General features: G+C 38.8%; 1 protein-coding gene across 2 annotated transcripts; it reads left to right on the top strand.

Moving 5' to 3' along the window:
* The first annotated feature begins 8,900 nt into the window (after positions 1 to 8,900).
* LOC121329392 lies at positions 8,901 to 17,524 on the top strand. Of its 2 annotated transcripts, XM_041274977.1 has the most exons (4): positions 8,901 to 8,990; positions 10,233 to 14,164; positions 15,480 to 15,596; positions 15,974 to 17,524. In XM_041274977.1, the coding sequence occupies exons 2-4, from the start codon at positions 10,264 to 10,266 to the stop codon at positions 16,054 to 16,056; spliced, it is 4,101 nt and encodes a 1,366-aa protein (XP_041130911.1). In that variant the 5' UTR covers positions 8,901 to 8,990; positions 10,233 to 10,263; the 3' UTR covers positions 16,057 to 17,524. The 2 variants fall into 2 exon arrangements, with proteins under 2 accessions (XP_041130911.1, XP_041130912.1); XM_041274978.1 differs by lacking the exons at positions 15,480 to 15,596; positions 15,974 to 17,524 and adding an exon at positions 15,264 to 15,414.
* The last annotated feature ends 1,473 nt before the right edge of the window (positions 17,525 to 18,997 follow it).

Below are 18,997 nucleotides of genomic sequence, written 5' to 3'. Positions count from 1 at the left end.
TCCAGATCATTAAATTACAAGATAAGCCAGTCATGAAAAGGTGTAACAAATGCAAACTTGTTTCAATGTATTTTGTAGGCTATGGCTTCCTACCGAGTTAGGTGGGTCTAGTGTGGCTGACTATACAACCCCAAACAGGCTTTCTCTGCTAATAACTGTCTGTACCTGCAGTCAAGCTAACTCATCAGCAGGTGGACAGGAGCACACAGGCTTAACCCTTTATTGCCTCAGGCATGTTCTCTGCTTGCTAACTCCATTATATTTGGTGTGCTTTTGTCTAAAGTGTGTTTGTCACATTTTATTTTGGTGATTTAAGCACATTTTTACCTTCATACAAAGGACAAGCTAAAGATTGTCTAATCTCAAATAGTGCCTTTATCGTTGTTACCTGATGTGTACACAGTACACTAAGAAAAGGCAATAGCCCAACTGTTTGTCTGCTTTGTCTATTTATAAGTTCAACCGTGTATTTTGATTGAGCACTTTGAAGTTATGGATTTGAATTAAACAAAGCCATGCAAATAGGTCTGTTTATGTATTTATTGCCCTGTCGTGTGCAAGTCGCTTCTCACAAAAAACAGACAGAAAATGACCTCATCATGAAGCCTCCCTGTAAACATATTTGATTGTTTGAGAGAGGGCGGCGTTATTCTTGACAGGATTTCTTTTATTCAGTTTCTTCCTCTCACACCAAACTTGAATCCTATTTATCCCAGTCCTAGTCCTCGAGGGGAGGCTGCAAAATAATGTACAGTAATCTGTTCTTTAAAGAAATAACGGATAACTTGAGCCTCGAGGAGAGCAGCACAGTGTATTATTATTGAATTCCCCCTCCAGGCAGACATGAGCTACGAGGACTGCATAGTGTTTCATTATGTCTTGACAATGCATAGTTTCAGTCATGTGACTTGCTTGCATTGTAAACCCAACCTTCTAGTTTCACTCACATGCCTTGGCTAAAACTTTGCTATTATCATGCAAGCAACTTAATTCAAAGCTTCTTCAAATGTTCTGTTTGGAATCAACTGAACAACACCACATCTATCACTGAATCCAGGTTGCATTTAAATATTTCAATGGAGCACACTTTACTGAACTCTAATCATGCTTTACCACTCAAACTAACTGTAATTAATTAAGTTTCATGCTTTAATGCAATTTACTGTACCCTGCTTTTACCATTGTATAGAGTTTTCTGCCATATTGAGCTTAAAAAATAACTTTCATTTTACAGGTGCCAACAGGCTAGTCAGTTGCAGTTTTCATGCTGTGTATATTATTAAATTGTTCACTTTTAAAGCATATGTAATTTCAGGATGAGTGTGGTACAGAATAGAGACCTCAGCTTTAGCCCTGGATGTGCAGTTCATCTGGTCAAGCTTCATGTCTCAAGGTGTATTCCCCAGTCACTGAAACACCACTGCAATTAAGGAAAGCCTCAGATTCTGTGTCTTTTGTCCAATTTGCTCATTCCTGCTGTTAAATGGCTGGCTTAAGTGTCAGGAGCTACCTGAGAAGAGCCTGATGTGCTGTTCTTCTAATGGGGTCAGATCTAAAGCAGATGAAGCTCTAATGACAGGCAAGACACTCCTCCCTGGCTGCCCTTGATTAGCACTTGATCTTCTGCAAATCCCTGACAGATGGAGAGAAGTTTTCATTCTTTAGCGAGACAGCCTTAACTTCACTTAAGAGCTTAGAGCAGCAAATCTTCTTTGTGCGCACAACTGCGCTACCCTATACAGAATAGTGCATTGAAGAAGTAAAAAAGAAAAAGTACTTACTAATGTATTTTATTTAGAGCCAGTACTGCTTCAACTGAACTCTGCAAAGTGTATTTTTTCAATTCTGTATTATACAAGATTATTTGTTTAGAAGGGTTTTAAAAGTGTTCATGCACACAATGTCAACACTAATAATAATAATAATAATAATAATAATAATAATAATAATAATAATAAAATCCACTGTATACCCATAAGCACACAAGTATATATTTGTCATATAGTCCTGTGGTCAGTAATGAGCTTAATTAGATCACTCTTGAGCTTATGGGACCTCTGGTTTGCTTGTGATGGCTAAGGTGTGATTAAAGCTTGCTGTAACTTTGAATGGAGCAGACTGCTTTCATCTATACTGTTACTATACAAACTCACATGTTGAATGAGCTGTGCATTGTTTGTTTCTATACTCTTACCCGTTCGACACTAGTAAGCTATACAGAAAGACTCCCATTGCATAGCACTTTGATCCATTCCTAGCTTTACTATGAGTTTTAATAAGACACAACTACGCTTGTTACCTATACACTGTGGCTAGTAGTAAAACCTGGAATGGGTGAAACTGCTATGCAATAGGAGTCTTATTTCCATCCCCGGACTGATAATGTTGGTTCTGTACTGCAATAACCAAATGTTTTGCATCACCCTATAGAATGAACTCATTTTGCTTCAAAAAGTCGGATTAAACATGTTGAACAATGTTACGTTAACATATTGAATTACATTCCGCTTTGTAGTTTTCCATATACTTTCCATATATGTGACATTTATAAATGAAATGCTGCACTACTATTATGGCTTCTGGCAGACTTGGAATATAATTTAGTAGTTACAGTTAATTTACATGATGCTAAATGAAAGATCAAAACGTTTATTTTTAATTTTTTTATTATGTCTTAATCCTGCAATTCTAGGTGAAGCAAAGCTTTTGACCATAACTGTATAGCGGAGTTACCTTTCCTAGAGTGCAATATCAGTCCCTTGTTACTACTGGACCTATATTTTCTAGAGCTCTATATCATTCTGAAGGGCTGAGTGATGTAGGTAATATATATGTAAGTAAAAGGAAGTCAGCTGTACAAAGCTTCTGAAATATCTTTTTGTTATGGAGCCAAAGTGGTAACCAACACTGCAATGTTATACAAGTCCCACCACATAAGCTGAGGGTGAGAGGAATCCTCCAGCATACCTTTCTCTGTTATCTCTGTGCACGTGCAGGCATGAACACTGGCAAAGCTTGTCAGGGAGAGGCATCACCATAAATCTGAACTGATCAGCTTTGCTTCTTTGCATGCCTAGACTTGCCTGTGCTTGAGGTGGATTTGCTTGATAAAAACACATTTCCTCTTCCGATGTGCTGATTCCCAGGCTCCTGGAACAACTGGTGACAAGAAGAGAATTAATAAGCTGCACTCCACCCTTCTTTACAAAGTGATGCAATCAAAGTCTTCTGCTTGTCCAAACAAGATACAGTTTATTTTATCCAGTTAATAAAAAAGAGTAACAATTGGAAAAACAATATTGTATAAGATCATGCAAAAATAGTGTGTAGCACTATCTACATCTATCTATCACAAATTTCTTAGAACACCTCATTGCTTCTGCTGTTTTGGTTGGTTGTGCATATGAAATCAAACCACTGGAATTGAAAAGCTTGGAAGACTGTTAAAATAGGCAAATTAGTAATTGTCTAGTTTAATTTATTTTTAAAACTTTAATAAGCCACACATGCAATTAATTTAAAATAGTAAGAGAAAAGGAATAGCCACAAATGGTGACATGCATGAGACCTGTTAGAAGTTGTTTAAGATGCCTAATTAAAGTACAAAGTGATCTAACATTTTCACACATGAGTGCCAATTGTTTCTATATCACTGATTACTGGCAGAAAATTGAAATTATCACACCCTGAAGTTTTCACAGAGGTAGGTATAGACAGCATCAAAAAGGCAACCCTTGAGGTGTTCTAATACATGTGCACACTACTGCATAATGATGTCATGCGCGGTCTTCAAAACAAAACAAAAAAACACGTTGTCAGAATGCTGTCAATGTTTGCATTTCATTTTCAGCTGGCTAATAGGCCTGAAAAGGCTGCACTGTTTCTGTGCTTTCATTAGCAAAGCAGCGTGATGGCTTTTAAATACCCAGATAGATTCAGGGGTTTGGCAGCAGTTCATCTATCACTGTGTGAAATGGCTGAGGCTCCAGTGGGATTGCTAAGCCCTCCCTCCCTGTTGTCTTCCTGCGCGTGCGTAGCACAATGAAGACATTGTGGGTCTCACCACCTGTTTTCTGCGAAACGGCCAGCGCTGTGACTGTGCCAGGAGGTGCCAGAAATATGCAAATCTCTCTGTGAAATAAGATGTCTATCCACCCCCTTCTAATTGCCATTATTTGCAAGGATTTGTTTAATCAAAACCGACAAAGCAAAACAATTAGGAAATTGCTGTTGAATTAGTTTCTGTTAAATGCTGTTAGATTCTGATCTTAATCCTTAAAATCAACCCAGCAGGATTACAGCCCATTGGTGTAAACCGCGTGTCTTCAAGGGGGAGGTGTACAGCTTCATACTGCAGCTCCCAGGTGCACAGACTGGGTAATCCTGATGCTTTTAGTGGTGTTAAGAGAAGCTGTTTTAATAAGGATGAAGCAAATGGTTTTTGCACACATTTAGTCACACTATTGACTCAGGATTTGATCTGAAACTCTGCATTAGCACCTCAGAACATAATTCCTGTAAATCTTTTCCTGAATATCTATCATTAGTATCATAGAATGCTGTTGTAATACCTAGCCGTGTCTTCTGGACAACCACAAACAGAATAGTTATACATCTCTCTCCTTTCAAAACGGCTTATATTTAAGTAAATATCTTTTTATTTCTGTTTAAATTCCTAATACAGCATTTCCAACCATGACAAACATGTGCACTTTTCTAAATCTTATTTTGCACAGTTCACAAGCCTGGAGAAAAGCTGCAAAACAAACGTTATTCACAGCATTGAAATGACATGCAGTAAGACCAGTGAAAAAGAAGGGGTACTTTATTTGCGCTTAAAACTCTTTAGAAACTCTTTAAAACGAAAGCTATGAATGCAGTTCAACCTTAAATCATGTCCCAAAACCTTATTATCATTATTTGACGACAATTCCAGATAGCATAGCTTTAACTCTTAACCCATAACTTATAACCACGGACTGGGCAAGAGGCGTCTGTGGGTTTGTATTTTGGTATCCAGGCTGCCGTAGTTTTGTGGTGGGGAAAAAAAGTTGAGTTCAACATTCAAAAATTATATCTAGTCTTCTGAAGCCTCTAAAGCAGGGGTGCCGAATCCTAGTCCTGGAGGGCCAGTGTCCCTCCTGGTTTTTGTTCCAACTGTACACTAAATTGCTTAATTGGGCCAATTAAGCTTCTAATAAGTGCTTGATTGGTCCAATTATGTGAGTTATGGGACAGTTGGAACAAAAGCCAGGAGGACACTGGCCCTCTGGGACCAGGATTGGGCACCCCTGCTCTAAAGCACCTGGATTCATGTTGTGCAATGGGATGCGTTCAGGACCTCATGTTGTGCAATGGGATGCGTTCAGGACCTCATGTTGTGCAATGGGATGCGTTCAGCACCTCACGTTGTGCAATGGGATGCTTTTCCCATCTGGAGGTATGATTTATACTGCGGTGTGCATTTTTATCTGCATTTAACCCAAGTCCTGTGATCCACAAGCCTTTAAAGTGCTTTGTATACAGGCGTCATTCTTGATCTGATTTCCTTTAATCATGCAACTCTTTACAAAAACATCTAGGTAAGGACTTTTGGTTAGCTTTCACATCTAACTCAGATTGGAACCAATAAAGATTATAAAATAGAAATCCCACATTGTATTATTTTATCCTCTTAATGTGTTGCTTTGCAAGGTTTACAAATATAGCAAGTTCTGTATTTAAGTACAGTACTTTGAAATCTTCATACTCATTTCAAACTGTATTTTAAATACATATATCAAAATATTTAAGAATTACACTTAAATAGGCAACAGATTGGACTTACAAAAACATATATTTGTATCTTTTGTGGAGTGTCACCGTTCAACTATGCCAGTAATGAAATAAATCTGGATAGTAATTTAAACTATTGGACAGCAGAGGGCAGAAGTGAGCCAGAAATAGCAGATTTAAGTTATGTTCTAACGTAAGTGTGTGTATGTATATATATATATATATATATATATATATATATATATATATATATATATATATATATACTAATCTTTTGTTGTTGGTAAATAATCTTATTATTTCTATAAGGAGTGAATAGAGGGAAAAAAACACCCTTTAAATCAATTTTCTGTAAAGACTGGCACACATTGTATTAAGCTGATCTTTTTTATATATCCTAAAAGACATGTATGTGTCTTACTTTTGAAAAGTAATGACGGTGACTGTAGGAAACAGCATGGCCTCTCTGTGAACCACTGGTTTTGAAACCCTTTTAAGAAGCAGCCGCTGCTGTTTGCATGATTGCTTTCACATTTTCAAGCTCCACCAAATCATTTCTTTTTTACAGGAGGCCCTGGGTCTGTACATGTTAGTGCTGATTAGCAGTGAATCATACCATTTTCCTTTCCAAAGGGCAACGGCAGCTCATTTCATCGCAAACAATTGTTTCCCCTCCAGTCCCTAATCATGAGCAAGTGGTGTTGCAAGTGTAGCTCCCAACCAGAGCGCTGGGGCTGTCAGGACGTGATGCAGGGAACGCGGAGGGGTCAGCTGAGCCTGGTGTCAGTGACTGTCAATAGTCAGGTGGACAAGCCTATGTATTTCCAGCAATGTAAATATACACAAAAAACATGACAAGCAATCATAGTGGAGGGGTTTGTCATCCAATCAATCTTAAATAGTGTGTATAGCAGCCCTCAATATGAATTTTAAATCCATGGTACAGTGCTTGAAAAACAATAAGCATTGTGCCGATTGCTGTACAGATTAATTGAATCAAGGGCTGTTAAACGATGCGTTTCAGTATTTTATTCAAGTAAGGAGTATTTTTAAGAGGGCTGGAGCATTTGAGTACTGTACCACACCCCTATTAACCCTTTCATGCATGGCGACCTCATATGGGGGCTGATAAAAACTGTTCTAGTCTTGTATGAGGACATATGGAAGACGCAAATGTATGGTAGCCTCAGGTGAGGCTAGGAGACAGTGTCTTACCTTTGTTGCATAATGACCTCATAGGAGGATGCAATCTTTCACTTGGGGGGTAATTTGTGCTTGAAGGGGTTAAAAACAAGGATTTTAAAGTTGCCTAATTGACTTTTGCTGAAGATAATATGTGTAATATGCAATCCTTTCAGTTTGAGTTTGCTAACGGCTTTAAGTCTGGCCACCACACCTGCACCTTAAATGAACATTTTTGTACTTTTGTGACATGCATACCTAAACCGCAATAGGGGCATTTTCCCGATTGCAAAACTGTGAGGCGTTTCAAAACCTTTTCAGAAAAATATACAGAAAATGCAGTGACATGTTCGGCATCTTTGTTTTCCTCCCTGCTTTCATGAGTTTTGGCCATGTGCAATTCACACTCCTCTGCTTGGATTCATTAGAACCTGCAGCAGCACATTCTGAGAACAAACACAAGAGGTACAGTATTCCTAAACCAGGACCACTCAGCTCTTAAAAACACAGCAGATGATCTATAAACAAATCTACACAGGGATGGAAATAAGACACCCATTGCATAGTGCTTTGATCCATTCCTGGTTATACTGTGAGCTGAAAAAGACACACACAAGCTTGTTACTGTGGCTAACCAAGCTCCTATTAAAACCTGGAATGGGTGAATCTGCTATGCAATAGGAGTCTTCCTATAGTACCATCTCTGGTACACATGTACCGTATCAAGGAATAGGGAAAACGATGAGAAGCAATGTATTTAAAGTGATCAGCTTTAAGATTTGTTCACTGCTACACCAGCTGCAGAACCTCTTAAATTCTCTGCAAGCCTAGACACATGAGCACTGCCAGTAATCCACGTTCACACGCTGTCAGTGCAATCCTCCGCACGCCTTGCATAATAACTGTCAGGTACGGAATTAATCACAATCAGTGCTTCGCAGAGTCAGGAAAACCTGTTTGACAGTTTTGTGTAACACGACCAGTGCTTTGGTCTTGAGGAAGAGCCTGTTTAACCCGAGTACCCAGTTGGGGAGTGCAATTTCGTGTCCTTTTTGGGCACCTGTGTTTCCTCAATTACTTCCCAGCCTGTAGACGACAAACATAATCCGATATTTGATGTAAAAGGTATTTTTTCAAAGGCAAATGATACTCACTGTAACTCATTTCCTGTCATAAGCTATTGACCTGCATGATCTGGATTTCTTTGTAATGAAAAATAGTTACATTTTCTTCTAGTTATCTTTTTATGTGTGATGCACTGATTTAATATAGTTGACTGTTATGTATTGTAAGTTCACCAGAGAATAAAAAGGCTGGCTTCTTTAAACGGTGGTCCTATACCGGGTTTGGCAGACATTTGGCTGCACCATTGAATTTTAAAGACCCTTCCACCATCATACCGTTCATGTTATTAACACTATATATTTGAGACTCTTGTTTTTTTTTTTAATGATCTAAACAATGGTGGCTCAGAATACTGCCACCATTAAACTCTTTATTCTTCTGTGACAGAGCATAGTGAGTAGCGAGTGTGTGTGGGGGAGGTGAAGGTTTGGTGCCTGGCAGCCATCTTGGTGAAGGGACAGTCTGCAACCAAGATGGCTGCCAGCCACCAAACGTTCACCCACACGCACACGTGCACCCATGTGCACAACCTATGCTCTGTCACATCTTCCCATTGGCACCTTCCCCCAGGGGTGATGAGTTGACCTTCTCGTTACCATCACTAATAAAAGAGTGCCTTTATTAAGTCTAGAGTGGTGGTATTTAGACCCTTCTCTGTTTAGATCTGTGTGATCCCAGTGTTATACTCTATTTAAGGCACTGAAATGGTATATCTCCGTTGGCACAGTATTAGCCTGGGTGGTCACTCCATGTGACTTGAGTTTTGGTCTATTTATAACAAGTTAGTGGGACTGGGTAGCCATCACAGTAAAGGGCAAACTGTTTGGAGGGCACATCATGCATTGCTGTGACGTTGCTGTAGCACACTGAATGGATTTCTGTACACTCCGGGTGCATGAAACAGGCAGGTAAGAGAGACTAAAAGCTGTTTTAAAATATATACCAGCCTGTAAGATCCTACAGGCTTTCACAGCTTACATTTTTCATCAGTACTTTCTATTTGACTGTCTTGTTCTTTACCACAATGTTGTGATAAAAGCAAGCCTAAAGTCCAGAGTAATTTCACTAATCCTTATTTACAGCATTGCTATGCATTTAGTGTTTCAGATTGTGTGTTCACTGTGTGCATTTCTGGAAGTTATTGTGTTCTGTTTTCAACCAGGGCATGTCTGGTGATGTTAGGATCGTTAAATGCACCCTTATAGAGTTGATGGCAGTGTACCATATCGTAACATATGCATAGTGAAGCATAACTAAACTATGTTTAGGAACATTGTGGTACATCAGAAATATAGTACTGTAAAGAATAATAATAATAATAGAATAATAATAATAATAATAATAATAATAATAATAATAAATAATAATAATAATAATAATAATAAAATTGTAAACAATGGTAAAAAGCTCTATAAATGTATCTAATGACCAAATATGAACCAAAAAAACCCTAAAAGTCTTTGTTGCATGTAAAAAAAAGGTATCGTGTTTAAGGAATGCTACTTCTTTGGATCCAAGGGGACAGCACAGTAATGCAGAAGTAGAGTGAAAGATCAGCTGGAAGGAGGTCACTGATCACGCTTTCTTGGTTTGAGAACGTCACTTCATTGGAGTGTTCATGTTTCAGTTCCCACACAGCAATGCTATCTCACACTCACTCCAGCCCTTGTCTATTGCATTCTGCCCTTTTCTCATTACTGCCCCTGTTAACATTATAAAAGCAGAGGTGAAAAACGTTATTAATCTATAAGCTTATTTAGTTAGTACAAACACTGTACTATATTTGCTATGCTACAGCATGTGCATCTTTTCTACAAAATGATGATTTCACTCCCATTATTATTTTTTTAATAGGAAAACACAAGAAATAATTACAAATTACAATGTGTCCCTAAGTGTTCTATTGTAAAAACAGTACAGAGTAACTGGAATTACACAAAGGAATTTCAGACTGAAAGAGGGAACACAGGTTCAGCTTCACATGTTTTTATCAAAATGACAGCAATAACAACATGATTTTGTAGAGAAGTCGATTTTGCAGACAAGAACCTCTTATACAAATGATTTTTTGTTGGTACAGTGACAAGTGGACTAAAAGGTATTTTACACAGGTGCGCGCATTAAATATGATATTTTATTGAATTTTGTAGGTGCGGAACTGGCTAACTGCTTTCCCACAGAATGGATGACTTTGACTACAGCGTTCACATATCTGACAAAGACTGGGACGCCTTTCTAACAGAATCTGAGGAATGCAGTTTATCACAGCCTTCCCTGGCCGGGTTAGAAGAGTCGTGTTTGAGTGATGCTGATGATTCTGAGCTGGCCACGCCCCCCAGCAGAACAAGGCCAGTCAGGCTTCACACCTGCTCAGTGGAAACCACACTGCCTGACTTCTCCATAATCGACCCTCCAGACTTCTCAGGCTCTCCCAGTCAGCAAGACCAGCCCTTCTACACCTCCCAATATGGCAGCTACACAGGGGAAGATGTCCTGTCGGGCAGCGACGAGGAAATGGACCTGGAGACTGTCAACAGGTTCCTGGAAAAGTTTAAGGAATTTACAGGTCAAGAGAAGTCTGCAATGCAGGACCAATCTTTTCTGGTACATGGTTATAGGAACCAGCCAAGCTCACCCCAGACTAGTAATTACGATGATAAACCATGTCACACAGCCTGTGAGGAGGAATATACTAAGCAAGGTGATGATTCCCATAGAGAACGTGTAGAGACATCACAATTAGGGCAGTCGGGATCAACAGGGACATCTAACAGAGAGGAATGTTGGCCAATGAGTTTGAAGCTAACTTATGAAGACTCAACTGAGAACTTTGAGTGTTTGGCCAATGCACAAGAAGACCTCACTCAAGAGAATGCTTCAGCAGGAGATGAGGCTGGTTTGCAGAACTGGACAGAGCTGGCATCCGGATCCACAAGGACAGCTAGTAAAGACCAGAGTGGAAACAGTAATGAATTTCTACAGGAAGAAAACTGTTGGTCTGTAGAAGTACAACCAACCCATAACCCCTCCATTCAGATATCAGAGAATACAGAAGAAGACTGCACTATACATCAGCTAAAAGATCATGTATGTGGGGATGTTTCAACAGGAGAAGCCATTCAAAACTTACAGAACTGGACAGATCTGTCTGGATCAGCAGTGCCAGCCAGCAATGAACAAGGTGCAAACAGTACTTATTCTGAAGTGCTCAAACAAGAAGAAGCATGCTGGCCTATAGGAATGGAACTAATTCACAGTGACTCCACTGAGAATGTTAAAACTTCTTCAAATGCGCAAACAAACCCTCCAGTAGAAGAATCGATAGGCAATGCATTAAAGGGTGCAGCTGAAATAGAACTTTCTGTGTCAAAGGGACCTGATAGAAGCACCCTGTGTGAGAACTCTAATGAAACTCCGGAACCAAAAGAAGAATGTTGGCATGTCGGGATGGAACTAGCCCGTAATGACATCACAGAGAACATGGATACACAAGGAGCCCCGACAAATCATCAGCTGATAGCCAAGGCTTCTGGGGACGTTACAGGTGAAAACCGTCAAGATTTACAGAGCTGGACAGAGCAGTCTGGATCAAAAGGGGTCACTAATGGTGACCAGTGTGGAAACAGAAATGAAATGCAAGAAGAAAAAGAAGAATGTTGGCATGCAGGAATGAAGTTAACCTGTAGTGACAATATGCCGCCTTCTGCAAATCCACAAACAGACGTCCCAAAAGATGAACCTACCGGCATAGCAGCTGGAGCTGGAGATGACACTGTTCAAGAGTCACAGACTTGGATAGAAGTGTCTGGATTAACCACACTTGTTAACAATAACCCCCAGTGTGAAGACAGGAGTGAAGGGCTGCAGAGAGAAGGTTGCCCTACTGAAATGGTTCCGACAGAGAGCATTCATTCTGCTTTAGACAAAAGCCAGACCAGAGATGAAGACAGTGCACCCAGAAAGGTTTTGCCAGATGTCACTGCAAAACAAAATACCTTAGTAAACACTGCTTATGTTACTGATATCATACGTGAAGCAGTGTCCAGTAATCCCACAGCTCTAGATAAACAACCAGAAGAAAGCTCACACAGTTCTGATCTGAATGACAGCTTGTGTGTCACGTTTGGGGCTCCCATTTCAAATAGCTCTGCACAGTACAACACATGTCAGCAAAATTCAATGGATTGTGCAGTTACAGCCGGCGTGAATATAAGTGATATGACCCATGAAGTTGCCTTTGATGAACTCTCAGGCGATAGCTCATACATTACATTCAGGGCTTCAGTTACGAGTGACTTTGTGCCTGTGCAAGAAAGTAACAGGAAAGACCATGTAATCGATGGAACAGTTTTTAAAGGTGAGCACCCCATGCAGATTATAAATCCAGATATTTCAAAAGCCCCAGCACCCAGTGATCCAACGCACCCACAACCAGCTAATGCAACCGGGTTCAGCAAGGCAGCAGAAGGGGCCTCTTTGCACCTGCAGGAAGTCCAGCAGAATCACATATCTTTCAAAGATACTTTACATTCTGCGGATTCCAGCGATTCCTATGTTCAGGAGCATAATGCTGGCAAGAGTGAAGTAGATGATACTGCCAGTAATCCAGGTTCAAAGCCATGTGCTGTCATTCAAGACAGAGCAGTGCGCCGAAATTCAGCTGAGCATTCAAATGTAGCGAAGCCACCCCAGGTTCATGCAATCTCACGGTTCTGGGACGTGATGGAAAAGCTGACAATAAATGATATTTTATATATCAAGGAGCTGAACAATAGTAAGCAAGCAAGGGAGGTCCCTGTGCATGAAAACACAAAGCCAGAAGTTTCAGACACAGCAGATTGTGGGTATTCCACACATCTGGAAGACGACAGGCGTGATACATCTTATGGGAATGATATCTCAGTTACTTCAGATTCAGAAGACTTTTTACCAATGCAGGAAACTAAAGCAGATCGCATTCTAGACTTCATGCAGTTTGTAGAACCGCAAGATATTCCCATAACCTCCAGTTTCAGTGAGAATGATGAGGCTCAGCTGTGGAGGAGAGTATCAGAAACCGGTTTGAAAGAGGCAGCACAGTTTGCAGGAGCTGGAATCCCTGACCCGACTACAGCTCCTTCAGAATCTGTGGATGAAAAATGTTTTGGTGGGATTTGCAAAGATATAAGCGTGAAGTCATTAAGAGCATTAGAAATCCAAGCAAGTAAACAAAATGAACGCAATGTCAACGAATGTCTTCTCTTGCAGTCCTGCAAAGATGAAGCTAAAAATGCTTGTCTCTCTGCTGTGAATCGTCCAAGCCTTGAAGACAGCAGTAACCCAATTGTAGTTCCTCCACTTATTTGTTCTGCCTCAGACTTACCTGACAAAGAGAGCTTTAAGATTTCAATACCCGAAATCTTTGGGTATCTTTTCGGCCGCAGTCGACATGGAAATGATGCATGCCCTGTTTCTAATACAGAACACTCAACCATGTCAGTTAAGGATCAGGAGCTGTGCAATCTCTCCGTACCTGAGATGTATGATTACTTTTTCTCTGAGTTTGAGGCAGGAGGTGAGGTGCGGAGTGAGGGGAATACACCTGCACCTATTTTCCCACTCTCAAGGTCGTTCGACAAGGCTCTGACCGTCCCCGAGATGTACGATTACTTTTTCCCTGAAGAAGACGGAGAGGATCTTCATGAAGACGAAAGCGAGGAAGACTCTGGCCCTATACATGTAGTGACACGTGTTGACCATAGTGATCATGAAGCCACTTTCGTGTCTGTCCCAGAGGCGTATGATTACTTCTTCAGTAACAAAGAAAGAGAGGGAGATTTATTTGGGATGTTCACCACATCGCTGCGGAGAAGACATTTCACTACAGGGATTAAAAAAGCCCTTGCAGGCATCATGTGCATGGTGCAGAGGGACAAAACAGAGGAACAGCCCAAAAACAAGTTGCATCCATCCAGGGCTGGGAAGAATGAAAACCAGGATCTCTCTGCACTGCAAATAAAATTCCCTGAATACGAGGTACTGAGATATATTGAAGAACAAACAAGAAAGTCAGCTGAGGCTAGAGTGGCAGCAGCAGTACCAAGTAAGCATTTGTATGTTTTCTGTTAGTTTTGATTCAGTTTCCATTGAAGGTCTCAACTCAGTTAGTACAGTTTGGCGAGACGCCTATCATTGTCTTTAATGTAGTTGCGCTAAAATTATTCCCTTATATATATATATACTTACATCATATATTTACAATTCTTTTTTATATATATTTTGGAGAGCTTATTGATTTAAATACATTTAGCAAACTACATTTTGTGCTTAGTCAGCGGTTTATATTTAAGTTTAGTGGTGCTTGCATACCCCTAAATCTCCATAACCTATAGAAATTCATTCATAACTATAAACATTCAACCATGGAATAAGTTACTATAAAATTACTACAGACTTAGCAATAGTATATAATGTAATTGGTATTTATAGTAGTATTTTAGAAGACCAAAATTATTCTACAATAGTATTATAAACTACTATAGAATCCTATAGAAACACTATATAATACTATAAAGTTACATAATAATATAGTACAGTACTATACTATAGGGCACTATATGAATCCTGTAGTATCTTATAGGAATACTATAGATTTGTTCCATAAGGGGTTCTGTGCTACCATACCATAATGCTTAAACATGCCCATAGGATAAATCACAGCATGCACATTTTTTGAATATACCGTAGAGTATATGTGCAGGCTATTATATCCTGTTACTGAAACACATTGAACCACACATTCACTTGCACACAGAACAGGTTTCCACGAATGACTAGCTGTTGGTGTATTTGGCAGGCATGTGCTGTCTGAGTAAGAGCACATAGCATACTGAACAAGAGCCATCCTCCTACTGGAAAGTCACAGCTCATCCAAGACGCCCAGTTTTATACTGGAACCTGGAAGGAACAGTTTAGAATTTGCCAGCTCTGTTCTCTGACAGACATGTGCTTTAATGTCTATTTTTGCTCTCTGTTCTACTGGTACACTAGTCTGCAGCCTTCCAATAACTTAAATAAAACAGCCAGTGGTCAGAGTAATAACTATTTAAAATTACCACCAAAAGTTTAGACTTGCCCTGTAAAAAAATAATAATTGAACCTTTTTCTTTTTCTGGTCAACTTAAACTGTTACTTTTTCACAGGATTTGTTACTGCCCATCTGTTCAGACCCTAATCCTGCCCTGGGTGGCTAGTTGCAGAAAACTAGAGACACACTAAGCACAGCGTTATGGACAACTAACAATCAAAGTTACGTTGGAGCCTAAAACAATGAGCTTGTCTAAATAATTACTGCTACTTGAAAACAGTCATTTAAAATTTGAATTAACAGTACTTTCTTGTTTATTGTTTGTTTTCAGGAAAAGGAAATGTCCTTATGACTCTTGATCCGTCTGACATGGGTTTAGTTTGCATAGCCTTTGCATCCTGGGTAATTAAATCTGCTAATCCACATTCTCCAGACTTGTGGAAAACTGGTATGTAAGATGATTATTATTATTATTATTATTATTATTATTATTATTATTATTTATTATTATTATTATTACTGTAATGTTCTACAGTGCATCTCTGGTGCTTTAGTTTTCCCCACGTTTCATCAAATCATTAAAGATATGCAGTATGTTTTTTTCGTCTTTTTTTTTTTTAAATGTTCTTACCAATATTGTACTCTGCATATATTTTTAGTGGATTTCTTTACTGCAAGAGATATGCATATACAGTTAGTGATTGATTATGTTTTCATCAATTTAAATGATGGGTGAGATAGCCCCCAGAGTTTCAAAAAAGTGTGACTGGAAGTATAGAAAAGCATTTTTTTTTTTTTTTATTCAAAACATTTTTTTTTTTTCAGCTTTGCTGGCAAATGTTAGTGTGATCTCTGCAATTCAATACCTCAGAAGATATGGGAAGGATGAAAACCCAAAGTATTTGTAACTGTTAACCCCTCGTGTGACTGCTTGTTTTTTTTTTTAATAACGAAGCATGTTAAGTTTATATTCATGTTATTAGGTGTATAGAGTTAAAAAAAATATATGTATAGCTAAAATATTTTTGTAAAAACAGAAATTTGTAATACAGGATGTGTCCAAATTCTTAAATCAGCCAAATGTATATTTTTGTATGAAGTTATGATTATATTAGGAAAATAAGAACATTGTTCAGAAAGGTTTGATGACGGTATTTGTGTGATGCAATATGTACGTATTTATTGAAATAATGGTGCTCGGAGATGGGTTTAAGTCTGCATTGTTTAGAGTATTCTATTTTAAATCCTTAATTAACAGAATAATGTGTTTATAACTGAAGGGATTAGAAATATTGATATTAAATTCAATAACGTTTCGACTAGAAGCCTTTTTTGTCATTGAATTTCAGTTTGGTCTAGTATTTCTACATTCCGCACTACACATAGGATTGTCTGAATAGTTCTGAATGCTATAACTAAAGAGAAAAACATAACGGGAATTGAAATAACCGAAAGGGATTAACGTGGTCCAGCCAGGTCAGCAGAAGTTTGTTGAACTTTCAATAAAATACAAATCGCATTATTAGAAAAACGTGGGGCTCTATTATGTAACTGGCTCACTATGGGTTGCACCAGGTAGGTTAGCAGGATTGAAGGAACATCTGCATGGGGTTGTTGGCAGGGATTCCGTGGGTATTTGAAAACGCGGTTAAGGATGTAAGTATTTTGGAGAAAACTATGCATTATCTGTTATATTATATTATATATATATATATATATAGATAGATAGATAGATAGATAGAAGATTTACACTGTCTTACAATATCCCCTAACTGTGATTGTGTGTGCATCAAGTTTTCTGAATGTAATGACTGACTGTGTTACAGGCTTCAGAACATTTCGCTACCAGACAGTTTGACAGTTTGTCTTGTTTTTGCATTGAACTATTTCTGCATCATAGCTTGGTATATTTTGCACATCCTCCACATTGGGCTTCTTCACCCTGTATTGCCTTTTGTGCACAGCTGTATAGATTTGCATTTGTTTTCATTGTGTACATGATTAATGCTTTCAACCAGTCATGTAACAGAGCAGAACCCATTGTACAGGTCAAGTGCAAATCCCTGGGCTCTCAATAGATGGCAGCAGAAGCCTCATTACCCACTCTACAGGTATTTGCTAGAAAGTGACTTAGTTTCTGGCCATCACCGGCTGTCAAGATAAAAGTTGTAATTATACAGGTTTCCCGTTTCTGAACACTATATACAATAATGATCAGAGCCATTTGGAATCCCAAAGTTGTCCAAATATGATAATGTTGTCCAGACTGAGAAGAAACCTTGGGCGTTCGAATGATTATAAACCCTCTGACATTATCCAGCGTATACGCTTATGTGCTGTTTTTCCTTTATAATAATAAAGTGACACTGAAAACCATTCTTAAACTTTTGTGTTGATGCTATTGTTACTTTTACAGTGGTTTCCAGAATTCACTGTTAAGGGGCAGTTACATCATGTTTTTTGACTGATCAGGACCTGCAGATGTATTTTGTTTGATGAGATGTCTTTGTAATCATGCAAGCCTAAACTGTTGCAGTGGCAGCAGGCTGGAAACCCAGACAGAAGGTAAGGCTCGACCAGAGGATAGTACAGTATGGCTCTTTTATTTTAAAAGGCTCTTGGCTTTGCATGCCGTCGACATGCTTTAGCTAAAAACAAAGTACTGTGTGCTATAAAACACCACTTGTGCAATTTGCATTCCAGAAAAAAAAAAAACTAAATGTTTTTTTTTCAATTGTGTGCAGATCATTTGCCACTTTGTACTACATTTTACATATTTGCACAGACAGAAATGCACTGAAGAGACTTAGATGCACTGTTGGATGTTTGATTTTCATAACCTTGTATCTCAAATTCAAAATGATCTCTGTGGCAGTAATGCGATCTGCAACTCTACAGTAGTTTAGATCCATTGAACAAACCTCCATTATAAAAAAAAAACAACACAATAGATTGACTGCATGGTCCTATAGTGGAGTTAATTAATCTGTGCTTCTTCATATTATCCTAATATTTTAACAGCTAAGGGATCTTAACTTGCACAGCCTATAACAGAAGAGCAAGATTCATGAAAAGGCCCTGCAGAACTGAAGAACCACGTGCCTTTACAACACAACTGTCCTTTTCAGTGAGATGGGATCCTTGTCCCATAGGACCCAGGCTTCCTCTGAGACAAACCCTTGCCTCACTGCCTCTTTGCTGGCATAGGCGCCTTTAATATTTAAAATCTGCAGCACTTGTGCCTTGTCATGCTCTGTGAAAAAGTCAAACAGGTGCTATGAAAGTATAGCAGTCTGTCTTTGGCTTTGCTGTACAGTCTTCTTCCCAGTCTGTCAGTATTTATTTACCAGTCGTGGATAATACACAAAGCCAAGAATAAAGGTATTTAACTGAATAAGGAAATTATTGTCATTTTAATTCAATTTTTTTTTTAAATAAATTAAAATGAAAAACTATTACTGTATTGCTTTTGGAGGGGGTGATTTAAATATAATAATAAACAGTACTAATCAACCCCCCCCCCCAACTCATTCTGTTACTATGGGTTACCCCAGGTGGGTACTGTCGGATTAAATGGAACCTTTAATCAAAGTAATTCAAAACGCACGTGCAGCAATAGCTGCCTATTTTCACACCGCGCATTGGAAATATCGTCGAAGGTGAAATAAGGTGTAAACTACGAATAAGGTTTGTTTGTTTGTTTCCCTTCATTTAATTCGTGTAAGGAAATTGAAAATGTACCAACAATATAATTTATAACGTATGCTTAAGGTTTGCCGTTTTAAATTAAATGTCAATGTTTGCTCAACAGAACAAAAATAAATAAATCTGTACCTGTTTTCTTCTTGA

Source organism: Polyodon spathula, chromosome 16 (assembly GCF_017654505.1).
Source record: "Polyodon spathula isolate WHYD16114869_AA chromosome 16, ASM1765450v1, whole genome shotgun sequence".
In the NCBI taxonomy this organism is placed as follows: Eukaryota; Metazoa; Chordata; class Actinopteri; order Acipenseriformes; family Polyodontidae; genus Polyodon; species Polyodon spathula.
The sequence above is the reverse complement of the archived record's forward strand: the minus strand, read 5'-3'. Positions and strand labels throughout refer to the sequence as shown.